Here is a 12,014-nt window from a genome sequence, read left to right as displayed (position 1 = left end):
TGGGCATCTACAACCTGGTAGGATATGCATAGAGGCCCTGCTGCTGGGCATCTACAACCTGGTAGGACTAGGACATATAGAGGCCTGCTGAGCTTCACGTTCAGACGTTGCACCCATAAATGGGCACCAGAGCACTCTGTTGGAGCGCTGTGGAAAAAATAAAAACCCGAAATGAAGGAAGTGCTCGTCCCTTCACTGTTTCTAATGCTGTGTTGTTTGTGCGTCATCGTGACTGACGCCTTCATAGAGATATGACAGTGTGGAGGCCGGGGCTACTGTGTACCGGTATATAAAAGAGTGATTTATACTGCCGGTGTCGTGCACCAAAAATAGCATATCATCGCTGTCGGGGTGGAAAACTCATATGTCCAAAACTGTTACTTTTCAGGATTCAAATGAAAAAAAATAGCAAAAGTAACAGATATACAGTGCAAGCTCAAAACGTGTCGTTTCGCGCCGCGTTTCGAGCTTGTATATCTGCCTTTTGTGAGACGCTGTACTGTCGCATGATCAAGTAGGGCATTCATTTACGAAAAAACATAAAAAGTGAAAATATGGAGATACAAGGTTTCTGCCCCGACAACAACAAAATGATCTACAAGCTTACAACACGTCACACTGCGACACGTTGTGGGCTTGTAGACCTGCACCACACCGGCATGCAACCAAGTATAAATCAGGGGTAAGATGCTATACGTGTGTGTGTGTGTGTGTGTGTGTGTGTGTGTGTCTCCTTGCTGTGCCAGCGTCTCCCTGTGTGTTGTCTGCCTGTGTGAAGCAGAGCGCCCCTAAACACTCCACTCTGAATAGCAGAGTAGGTCAGCCGTCACTCAAAACGCTGCCTAGCTGCAGCGCATTAATCCACTTGACATTAACACACATACGCAGGGGGCCACAGAGACCCCAGGCAGGAAAGAGAGAGAGACACACACAAACACGCACACGCGCACACACACACACACCCTACGTGATTATGAAATAAATAAGCCCACAATTTCCTCTAACGCTACACACTTCAAAAACGGCTTTTCTTTTTCCCACCCACACTCACAAAAAAAACATGTTTTCTCTCTCCCTCTCACAGGAAATCGTTGACAAAGATGGCCAGAGTAAAATATTATCCTTCACTGTACCTTCCCTCTCCAAACCCTCTATATACCATGAGGTGAGTACACACACACACACACACACACACACACACACACACACACACACACACACACACACACACACACACACACACACACACACACACTCTATTCAGGCATTTAGCAGACACTTTTATCCAGAGCGACTTACGATAAGCAAGGTAATCAAATGCAGAGAGACGGTGTAGTGCCTCAGTAAACTAGGATCGCAGGTAATGCCTGGAACCTAGCATCAGTCTAAATAACAGTCGATAAATATATATATATATACTCTAAATAACCTGCTATCTAAATTGTAACGTTGTGGTCAAGAATAAACAAGCCTAAGAACGAACACACACACACACACACACACACACACACACACACACACACACACACACATACACACACCTGAAACGCTTCAGTTTGCCCTTGCAGACAGGACCCTGACTAAGAATGTGTGATCTATTTCCCCATTCCATCTACAACACCCGTCCCCTTGCTCCTCCAGCCTTCAGCCATTGGCTCCATAGCGCTGACGGAAGGCGCCCTGGCCAATCACGGGCTGAGCAGAGTTGTGTACAGTGGACCACACCTGCAAAGAGAAACCTTCACAGCACAGAACAGGTGAGAGGCCCAGGAAACATGTTGTGGCTATAGGCCAGTGGTTCTTAAATATATCCGTGTGTGTGCAAAATGTAAAGTACATACATACATATACACATGTGTTTCTTCATTAACCCATTAACTCATTCACTGCCTGAATTATTTCTGGCCGCGTTTGCCCACTGCCAAGATTTTTCATTGAAAAAAAAAGTACTCAGGAGCCGAGATATAGAATCTTTAAGTTTAAAGTTAACAAGGAAGTGGATGGGAGTCTAGATCTTCGAAAAATCATATCTCCTTGGTCTTTGGGTAAAAAAAAAAATATATATATATATATATATATATATATTTTTTTTTTTTTTTTTAAAGTCGTTTTAGTCGTTCTAGGCAGGCATGGCTTATGGGACAGAAGTCGTTTTAGTCGTTCTAGGCAGGGAATGAGTTAAGACCTGAGGCCGATTCTAAAAATGTCTTCTAAAGTTTTCTGTTGTCAGTTTTGTATATCCGTTTTTGGACATACAAGGTTTCCACCCGACAGCAGCAATATATAGCAACAAATCAATGCTTTTGAATACCAATGGAACAATGTACGTAAACGAGACTAGGTTAAATGGGTCAATATCCACACCAGTGGCACTAAGTGCAGTGTTGGCAAACATTTAAACTAGCCGTCATCAGTTCGGTGTGTAGTATGCAAGCTGGCGGCTACCGGTCAATTATCCCGCTTATTACACGGCTATTTAATAAATAAATTGATAAATTGACCCAAAAGTAACAACAAAACAAAGTATTTCCTTGCTTACGGCAATGAAAGTATTCCTTAAGTGTTGCGCTGGGCGGACACAGTTGCCTCGGAAAACAAGGAAGTGTTGATCAAATAGAAATGTTTTTTGGTTACTGCATTGTTTAATGTCTAATTGTCTATTTCTCGCTTCAAATGTTTTCTAAAACATTCTTGAGAGCAACGTTTAGTTGTCAATGACATGGTGTGTTTGTTTGCACGGCTGTCATGTTGGATATAGCATAGCATCAAGCAGCTCTGAGTCTTTGATTACTAGACAGTCTGTTATTGAGCTCATCGGTCATTATCCAGAAATAACACACCGCTGAATTCAGCGATTGACCAATCAGAATCAAGCATTCAACCAAGTAATCATTTCTGATAACGTCGGGGGGGCAGCAGGGTCATGAAACTGCCTGGACTGTATACAGTGTCTGCCTGTGCTCCAGGACTAATACAGCCTGCTACCCTTTCCCTGTTGTTACCGTTATGAATTGTGAAATGAGAATGACATTATTGGGGTTCGTGACATGGTATTACCGTGATATTATTAACAGAGCGGAGACGCAATTACTTTGTTCCGTACAAAAAAAGCCAATGATCAGTATCACAAAGAGCATTTTTAATGCTTGCTTCAGGCTGAAACTTTAAAGCAATCAATGTGATAAATGGCAACAGAAACACTTTGTTGAATAAATTACATTTATGCGGCAATGTCCAAACGCCTCGTCCAGTCATAATCATTTTTTGTGTGGCTGCGCCTGTTGAGCATAATTATGACCTATGTTTACTGTTATTTGCTACAGCCCAATTTACTTAATTGCCATATTTACTTTTATGCCATTTTGAATAGCATGGCTTATTCTCCCATGACAATTGGATGAAAGCATAACTAGTGCAAGGGCCATGCTTGGTTGTACCGCTGCACGGGGGTTGAAACTGTCCATAATCATTATCGTCTCTGTCGGGTGGGAACCTCATATGTCCAAAACGGTTACTTTTCTGGATTCAAATTTCAAAGGTAGCAAAAGTAACAGATCTACAAGCTCAAAAGATTTCGAGCTTGTATATCTGCTACTTTCGATGCTTTTGTGTGACGCTGTAGTATGATCAAGTAAGGCGTTAATTTACGGAAAAAACACAAGATGCAGATGAGAGGTTTCTGCCCTACAGCAACGTTATACTGTATAGCCTAATATAATAACATGCTGCATCATGTTGTTAGCTGTAAGTGTAAATGAAGCTTGTGTATTTTTAGACGAAATGTGAGTGAAGCCTTGTTTCAGCCAACTCTCTGAGCACTCTGTGCTGCGAGCAGGCCGTGAGAACAAATGTGGAACCTTTTATTTTGTGTTGCGCAGTCCGTTGTACAGGCCAGACTACAGTAATATCAACCAACCACAAGTTGTTGTCATCATCACATAGCGTTATAAGAAGCGAGGGGTGTTATTATCTGTCTTTCTCTAAAACCGTACATTTATTCATTCTGATTCACGCTACGTTACATGACTGCCTCAGGTGCTATGGTTTTGTACTGGAATTGGGATTGTTGAAGGTTTATCGTGTATATGGATTAAAGTTCTCAGTCGCCACGACTGATTTCAGCCATTTGGATTCGATAGAAGACAGCGTGTCTTCTATGGAAGCACAGCGAAAGTAGCCTATCTGCAAGCTCTCAATGCGTCGCAGACGCATTGAGAGCTTGTAGATAGACTACTTTCGGTTATTATTTCAGAATTGGAGCATTTGAAGTGGTCAAACTAGCAGTCTGTGCAGAAGCATCTTCCATAAAAACCCTAATGGTCTGGGATATTTCATAAAAGCAAATGTTAAAGCCTCAATCTGTGATTTTATTTCACCTGGTTGGCGCAGTGTGTAGAACAGCAGGAACAATATTTCTAAAACATCATCATTTTACATATTGTGTTAATTGTTTAGGAAACAGCGCAAGTGCGTGTGGGGGGGGGGACTCCTTTCACACTGTTTCACAAATTGCACAGTGGGACACCATTCTTTAGTTGTGAGATTGTATTTTTTGCTTTAATCCGTGCGTTTGTGTGTGTGTGTGTGTGTGTGTGTGTGTGTGTGTGTCTAAGGTTCGAGGTCCTGACTTTCCTCCTGCTGTGCTACAATGCTGCTCTCAGCTACATGACCTCTTCTTCCCTGCAGTCGCTGTGCCAGCTGAGCTCCAGGTCTCACACACACACACACACACACACACACTCACACTCACACTCACACACACACTCTATCAACACGGGCTGTTCTGCCAGTGTTTCCTCATCTGATCCTCTTAGAAAGTGTGGTGCCAGAGTGAACCAAGATACTACCACTCAGCAATGTGTGCACACACACACACACACACACACACACACACACACACACACACACACACACACACACACACACACACACACACACACACACACACACACACACAGTTGGGTAAGGTGTTAAACTGCAGCTGAGCATCGCTCTCTTAACCCATTAAGACCTGATAGTCCAGGAAAACTAGCTCATTTTGGACCTTTTAAAATCAAAGTAATTGTAACAGATGTTTTTTTTCTTCACAGACCATTTCTATTAAGTCACCAGAACAACATACTAAAAGTCTTAAGAAATCCTAGTTGCGGAAGTATGTTTAATTGGCATCAATCCAAGATGTCCACCAATTATTGTCAAAAAGCCATGTAAAATGATGGTGAGTCAATGTCAATTAAACATATTTGCGCAACTAGGATTTCTTAAGACTTTTAGTCTGTTGCTCTGGACACCTCATAGAAATGATGTATGGTGAAAAAGATTCTGTTCAATTACTTTGATGTGAAATGCTGCTAGAATATCTGGTAATAACATCCTGTAGTTCTGTTATATTGATTTAAAATGGCAAGAAATATATTTTAAAAATATGTAATCTGAATTCCTCTCCTCAAAATGTATTTGGAAGTCAATTAAAATCTCAGACCAATGAAAATTGGACTCACCGTCATTGTATATGGCTTTTTGACATAAATCCATTTTGGATTGATGCCAATTAAACATATTTCCCCAACTAGGATTTCTTAGGACTTTTATTATGATGTTCTGGACACCATAGAAATGATGTATGGTACAATTACTTTGTTGTGAAACGCTAGTTTGCCTGGACAATGAGGCCTATTCTACAAATGCCTTCTAAATCAGTGGTTCTGAACCAATGTTCAAAATCCTAAGAGTTTTCTGAAAAACGTATGTTGCCAAAATAGCTAAAATCTAAAATGACACGGATGCTTCCCCGGTTTTAATGGCTTAAGCACACAAGCTAACACAAGGAAGTGATATATTATCTACTACTGAGCCAAACAGTGTAAGAGATTAGACTTTTTGTGGGGCAGCTTTTAGCCCTGTCTGTCAAACATTTACGGGGAGAGCATGAAAGATTTAATCTTGTTTCTCATTCTGAAATTCTGCCAAATTCATACTCCGGTTTACAACAGAGTCGCATGCCCAAAAATAGCCAATCTACAAGCTCACAGCGTGTCGCATTGTGACTCAATGTAAGCTTGTAGATTGCCTGTTTTTCAACGCACGACTCCGTCTTTACAACCAAGTATAACTCAGGATTTGATCTTTATATCTCAATCTTTTGTCAGCTAATGCTGTTTGATGGAAGGAAATATTAAATTTGATCTTTGCTGGTTCAAATGTTTTCCATTTTGACACGTATTGAGATGTGGATCGTCTTGAGTGATTGTCTTTGTGTTTTGTTTTTGTTTTCATGATTTGCTGACAACGTCTTTCTTTTTTCTCGCCCCAATTTTGGTTGGACGTGCTCCAGGGTGTGTATATGCGGTTACCCGCGGCAACAACTGCGACAATACAAAGGCATGAACACGAGGATGACCGTGACGTCCGAGTTCCTGGTCCAACTCATCACGGGCATCCACTATGCCGTGTGAGTACGCACGCACGCACGCACACACACACACACACACACACACACACACACACTTTTATTTGAGTCCACATTTATAAAATACATTACAAGGGCCCAAATATTTTTCAGTTGCTTCTGAGGCCATACATAATCGAAATAACAGGTGCGTCAGTGCATGGCTCCAAACAAGTTTACACAATGTAAACAACAAACATGAACACATTCAAGGTCAACATGGGTCATACACTTCCATCTGCCATGTTACCAACACCGGGGAAATTATGCATACAGGAAGCACCTCCTCCTTCAAATAGAAGGAGATTGAGCAGTATTTTGCAAGCTGTTTTGCCTTACACTTTGACAACCTCACACGCACACACGCACACACACACACACACACACACACACACACGCACACACACACACGCACACACGCACACACACACACACACACACACACACACACACACACACACACACACACACACACACACACGCAGCAGCACCAAGGCTTTGTTTCTCAGCATTACATTTCACATTGTCTCAAATTTCACAGACGACTTCACATCTCTGTGCTCCTCAATCTAACTTGACCCGTTGGCATCATCAACCTTAAGCCAGCTGGTGCCTTTTTTCAGCCAATCCCTGCTGTGCCGCCCTGTTTGATATGCATGACTGTTCCGCCTCTCTTTGCTGGCAACCTGTATCGAGCCTCCTTTGAATGAAGGTATCCTCAACCTTGGTACTTCTGGTTTCCTTTCCCTCAGCGGGATAGAAAACCAGCAGTAGCAGCGATTGAATGTGTGTCATTCAATTGATTGATTACATTAACACATGTAAATGGTGCATTTATATAGCGCCTTTGTCCAAATCACACACACATTCACACACCGACAGTGGAGGAAACCAAGTGTCTTGCTCAAGGACACCTCGACAGTGACACTGTGGGAGCCGGGGATCGAACTGAGAACCATCCGGTTCCCAAGCGGCCGCTCTACCTCCTGAGCCACTGCCGCCCCATTGTAGTACAGTCAAGTTATGCTAAAAGGATAACACAAAAAGCCCTGGGAGGGGGGGTTGTTTCCATTGTGCAATGAATCAGTAAGACATACAATAATACATTACATTACACAGTAAAAAGCGTTAATAACTAAATGTATTTCCTGTGTGTGTGTCTGTGTTTAGATGTAACGGGGAGGTGGATGCTGGTTTCAAAGCGTTGGATGATGTCTTGTACAGATCTCAGCTAGAACTCTTCCCTGAAGCACTGCTGGTGGGTACCATGTCCTTTTATAATGTGGCCCCCACTCCTTTGGGGTAGCCTACATGGATTAAAGTTTTTTTTTTTCAGTCATTTGGAAGCATGTCGCACACCGACAATAGCCGATCTACAAAGCTCAACAACACGTCGCAGTGTGACGTGCTGCTGTTCAGTGTTGGGCAGTAACAAGTTACTTTTAATATATTACTGTAATATTATTATTTTACCCAGTAACGAGTAGCGTAAGGTATTACTCTGCCAAAACAGTAATATTATACCATACTACTTTGTAAAAAATCACACCCTGTGTGAAGTGAGTGGTGCCTTGCTTAGCTTGGCTAACATGTTCAATCAGCCAAGCTAACATGTCCAATGTTAGCTTGGCTGATGGCACTGATGTCACTTTGAAACATGTAAACAATGTTTCAAAGTGACACACCTATTTATAGGGCTCTATTTCGTCATGCGTCTCGCTAGCCAATCAAAGCACACCCTTTCAACATATTGTCACGTGTCACGTGATGCTTGACCAATGTTAGCTTGGTGGACACACGGACATACAGACATACGGACACACAGACAAGCCACGTATAGGAGTGGTTGCCTTCGGCACCACTCAAAAATAGATTGTGTTGCCTGCCTTTTGAATACATTTCGTTTAAAAGGTCAAGAGAGATTGCTACTTTATTTTATAGCCTTTTTGGCTGATTGCTGACTCTTATTATTATTATTATTATTCCCAGAAATTGGATTCAGTTCTAAAAGGAGCTGGCTAAACAGATTGTGTTGTTGTACATCTCTTGTTTCTTTTTTTTTTTGCGGGTGGGGGTAAAAGTAATATGTAATGTTATATGTCATATAATATATATATTATATTACTCTTGATTCCAAGTAATAAGAATATATATATAATATATATATATATATATATATATATATATATATATATATATATATATATATATATATATATATATTTTTTTTTTTAAGGAGTAATATGTAATAAGTAACATGTTACTCTCCTGAGTAATATTTCCGAACACTGATGTTGTTTCACAAATCATAGGATCTTTTTATTTTATTTGTTTTGCTTTTTTCCATGAGGGTATTTGTATATTTGCAGATACAGTATGTGAAATTTGTCCTCTGCATTTAACTCATCCTAGCTATTTTGGAGCAGTGGAAGCTACAGGGACAGAGCCCGGGGAACAATCAGGCAGGGGTTCAGTGTCTTGGACACTTTGACACATACTGTAGGCCATCGAGGGGAGCAAACCTGGGACCTTCTGTTTCCTAGACGGCCTCTCCTCTCTACCCACTCAGCTATGGCCGCCCTGTAGAACAGTGGTCCTCAAAGTGGGGTCCTTGGGGGGGTTCCAGGGGGTACCCAGCTAAATGACTGATAGATGGTTAGGAACCAAATGGACACTTACAAGTCTGTAACTCTGAGAGTGTACATTTTGTACGCTCTGAGTTATGGGGGTCTGTGGCCTAGTGGTGAGTCAAATACCAGGTAAACATCAAACATAACATCAAAACCGTCTAAACTACACACTATCTAAATAGCATTAGCAGCATTTGTGGTCAAGCAAAAGACAAATCTAAACATGAACAAGTAACCAACATATAGTCAACTATGTACTGTACTATATGCAGACAGTGAATGCAGGCACCACTGTAATCCCACTTGATTATTGACATGCTTTGCATTCTGCACTGTCGTTAAGCTGTAATCCTTGGGAGGTTGAGCGAGCGGGGGATTGAACCTAAGCTCACAGGACTGCAACACCGGGAGGGCAAGGTGCACCACTCCCACACCAATTACAGTGAAGCTTAGTCAGATTGCTATGAATGGTGTTGGATTATTATTATTATTAGTGAATGTCTTAGAAAGAGAAAATATGAATGTGTTTTCAGACCGCTTCCATAAAGGCACACGTATTCTTCTGTGATTGGCAGAATGGCAAAAAGTCAAGTCAAACACTTCTCTCTCTCACTCACTCACTCACTCTCTCTCTCGTGTCCCATGTTTACTACACGCACCAGGTGGTCGCTAGCTTAGAGTCGCGCGGCGATGCGTCTGTCTGTAATACATAGCAGCTGACCAACAAAAGCCAACAGGCGTTGAGATTACGACACAACCCGCCCGGGGCCCCAGGCTGGACTTAACCGACTGTGAGAGCTGAAAGCACGCATCGGCGCCACGCGCACTTGAGCGTTTTCACACGACGAATCTGGGTGGTGAATTGCCTGGTTGTGCCACAATTATGTGTTAAGCTACTAAGCTTTTGTGTTTATCCCTGTGCATAACACAAAAAGAATCTTATTAATGAGATTAGCAGTCGAGGGTTGGGTCAGAGGAATTGAACCTCGGCCTCACAAAGTACACACACACACACACACACCTACATACACGTTGTGAACTTGTGTCTGTTTGTAGTTCTCTCATACAACCCCCCCCCCCCCCCCCCCCCCCAAGCAGGCATGTCACATTATTGTGACATGCCTTTATCATTATCAAGCAATGAAGTCACTTAACCAGCATCATTTAATCCCCATGCAGAGACTCGAGTGTCACAGCAGCAACAGCAGCCAGTCAGAGGAGTTAGGCTACAGCTACAGTAAGAGCAAGTGTCAAGAGCCATTGATCATTAATTTGAATCAGCTGTGTGGAAACGGATCTTGTAGGGAAGTAGGCAGACTAATTCTGACCCTTTCTGATTTATGTCGTTGTGGTTGTGTTCCCACATTATTATTGACTGACACGCATCACTCAAATGAATTGAATGACTGATAACAGGAAGTGATGGCCATAATTCATGCAAGGCCTCATGGGACACTGGAAACTCGTGGATAGGAAAACGATTGAAAACTTTGTCACCCTTGGCATAAATGAGTTTTTTCACTGAGAACATTCAAGCAAAAAGAAATGTGTGTTTGTGTGTGTCCCCAAGGTGGGAAATGCTATCAAGTCGTCGCTGCAAGGCGTGAACCTGAAGAGAAACAAGGAGAGGGCACGCAGCATCCAGGTGGACATCACCCCCTCCTCCTCCAGGATCTCGCGCAACGCTGTCACCTCGCTGTCCATCAGAGGCCACCGCTGGAAGAGACATGGTGAGTCACACAGCCCCACACACACACACACACACACACACACACACACACACACACACACACACACACACACACACACACACACACACACACACACACACACACACACACACACACACACACACACACACACACACACACACACACACACGAAGGCCAATGGGTACCAAACACAAAGACGAAGAGAGAGAGATGCTGCGCATGGAATTGCACAATTCACGGACTGGAGACGTCAGAAATGAACGCACTTCATATTTTTCTACGTTGATAACAGTATTTCTCTGAACTGTCGAGCACTTCGGGGCCTTGAGGATCCCCCCCCCACCACACCCCCCACCCAAAGGACAGCACTGTCTTGGACACTTTGGATCACTGTTGTTCATTCATCTATCTATCCATGTCCATCTCATTGTCCTACTGTAGTTTCATGGTGTGTGGTGTCCATCAGTCAGTGCCAAACTTCACTATATATTTTCTATAGCGTCAGTCAGGCAGAAACCTTGTATCTCCATATTTCATTTTTGTCTTCTTCGCTAGGCCGGACAGCCGAAGGCCGGAGACTATATTTCTATGCCCCTGTCAGTCCGTCTGTGTGTCTGTCTCTGTCTGTGAGCAGCTAATCTCAGGCAAAGTTAGACTGATTGCGTCGCAACCTTGTAGATCTTTTTAAATGTTTGATTATTTTTGCCAATGCCCTGTGCCCAAAACAGGGGCACCAGGTTGAAAGTCTGTCTGTGGGTTTTATAAATACTTAGCCAATGAAAAGTATGAATACGATCTTGTGCCTAAACGTAATTGTATCCAGGTTAACAGGTATTTTTTCCATTTCATGAAAAGTAACAATTTTGGACATACAAGGTTTCCGCCTGACAGCGTACTTGCAACCTCTGACTGTCCTCTACCAGCTTAGAAAGTCCCCTTATTCAACACCGAATGTCCTTCACTCGCTCCAAGCGGAACGCGGCGCCAACCGTGCCAGTGCAGATAAGAGCCAGGGACAAAGTTTCAGTACAGTGATTCAGTGACTTTGAGCCACTATAAGTCAGCCAAGGATACAAGGCCAGGAATGGAGACAGATAGTCATAATTTCTACCTGAGAGGTGCTGAGACTCAGTAAATGGTGACTGCTATAAACTGTAGGAACAGGAAGGTTACGGCCCCTTACGGGCTACACCATAAGACGGAGCAGGAACAGGAATGTTTGTA

The 12,014-nt window shown here is 42.7% G+C and overlaps 2 protein-coding genes across 4 annotated transcripts in view; one reads left to right on the top strand and one right to left on the bottom strand.

The window, feature by feature from the left end:
• The window catches only part of klhl7 (kelch-like family member 7), a 399,517-nt gene that overhangs the window by 40,722 nt on the left and 346,781 nt on the right, over positions 1 to 12,014 (bottom strand). The window lies entirely within an intron of this gene.
• hycc1 (hyccin PI4KA lipid kinase complex subunit 1) overlaps positions 1 to 12,014 on the top strand; it is a 39,765-nt gene that overhangs the window by 21,217 nt on the left and 6,534 nt on the right. For all 3 annotated transcript variants that reach the window (XR_014602386.1, XR_014602387.1, XM_084080025.1), the window contains exons 5-10: positions 1,085 to 1,165; positions 1,642 to 1,757; positions 4,614 to 4,709; positions 6,335 to 6,451; positions 7,619 to 7,706; positions 10,649 to 10,808. Coding sequence is in view for 1 of the 3 variants with exons in the window: in XM_084080025.1 (XP_083936151.1) it covers positions 1,085 to 1,165; positions 1,642 to 1,757; positions 4,614 to 4,709; positions 6,335 to 6,451; positions 7,619 to 7,706; positions 10,649 to 10,808 (658 nt within the window). In the remaining 2 variants the exon portion in view is untranslated. The remainder of the gene's footprint in view (positions 1 to 1,084; positions 1,166 to 1,641; positions 1,758 to 4,613; positions 4,710 to 6,334; positions 6,452 to 7,618; positions 7,707 to 10,648; positions 10,809 to 12,014) is intronic.

The sequence above is a fragment of the Gymnoscopelus microlampas genome, assembly GCF_963454915.1.
Source record: "Gymnoscopelus microlampas genome assembly, chromosome: 15".
In the NCBI taxonomy this organism is placed as follows: Eukaryota; Metazoa; Chordata; class Actinopteri; order Myctophiformes; family Myctophidae; genus Gymnoscopelus; species Gymnoscopelus microlampas.
This window is presented reverse-complemented; position numbering and strand designations above follow the sequence as displayed.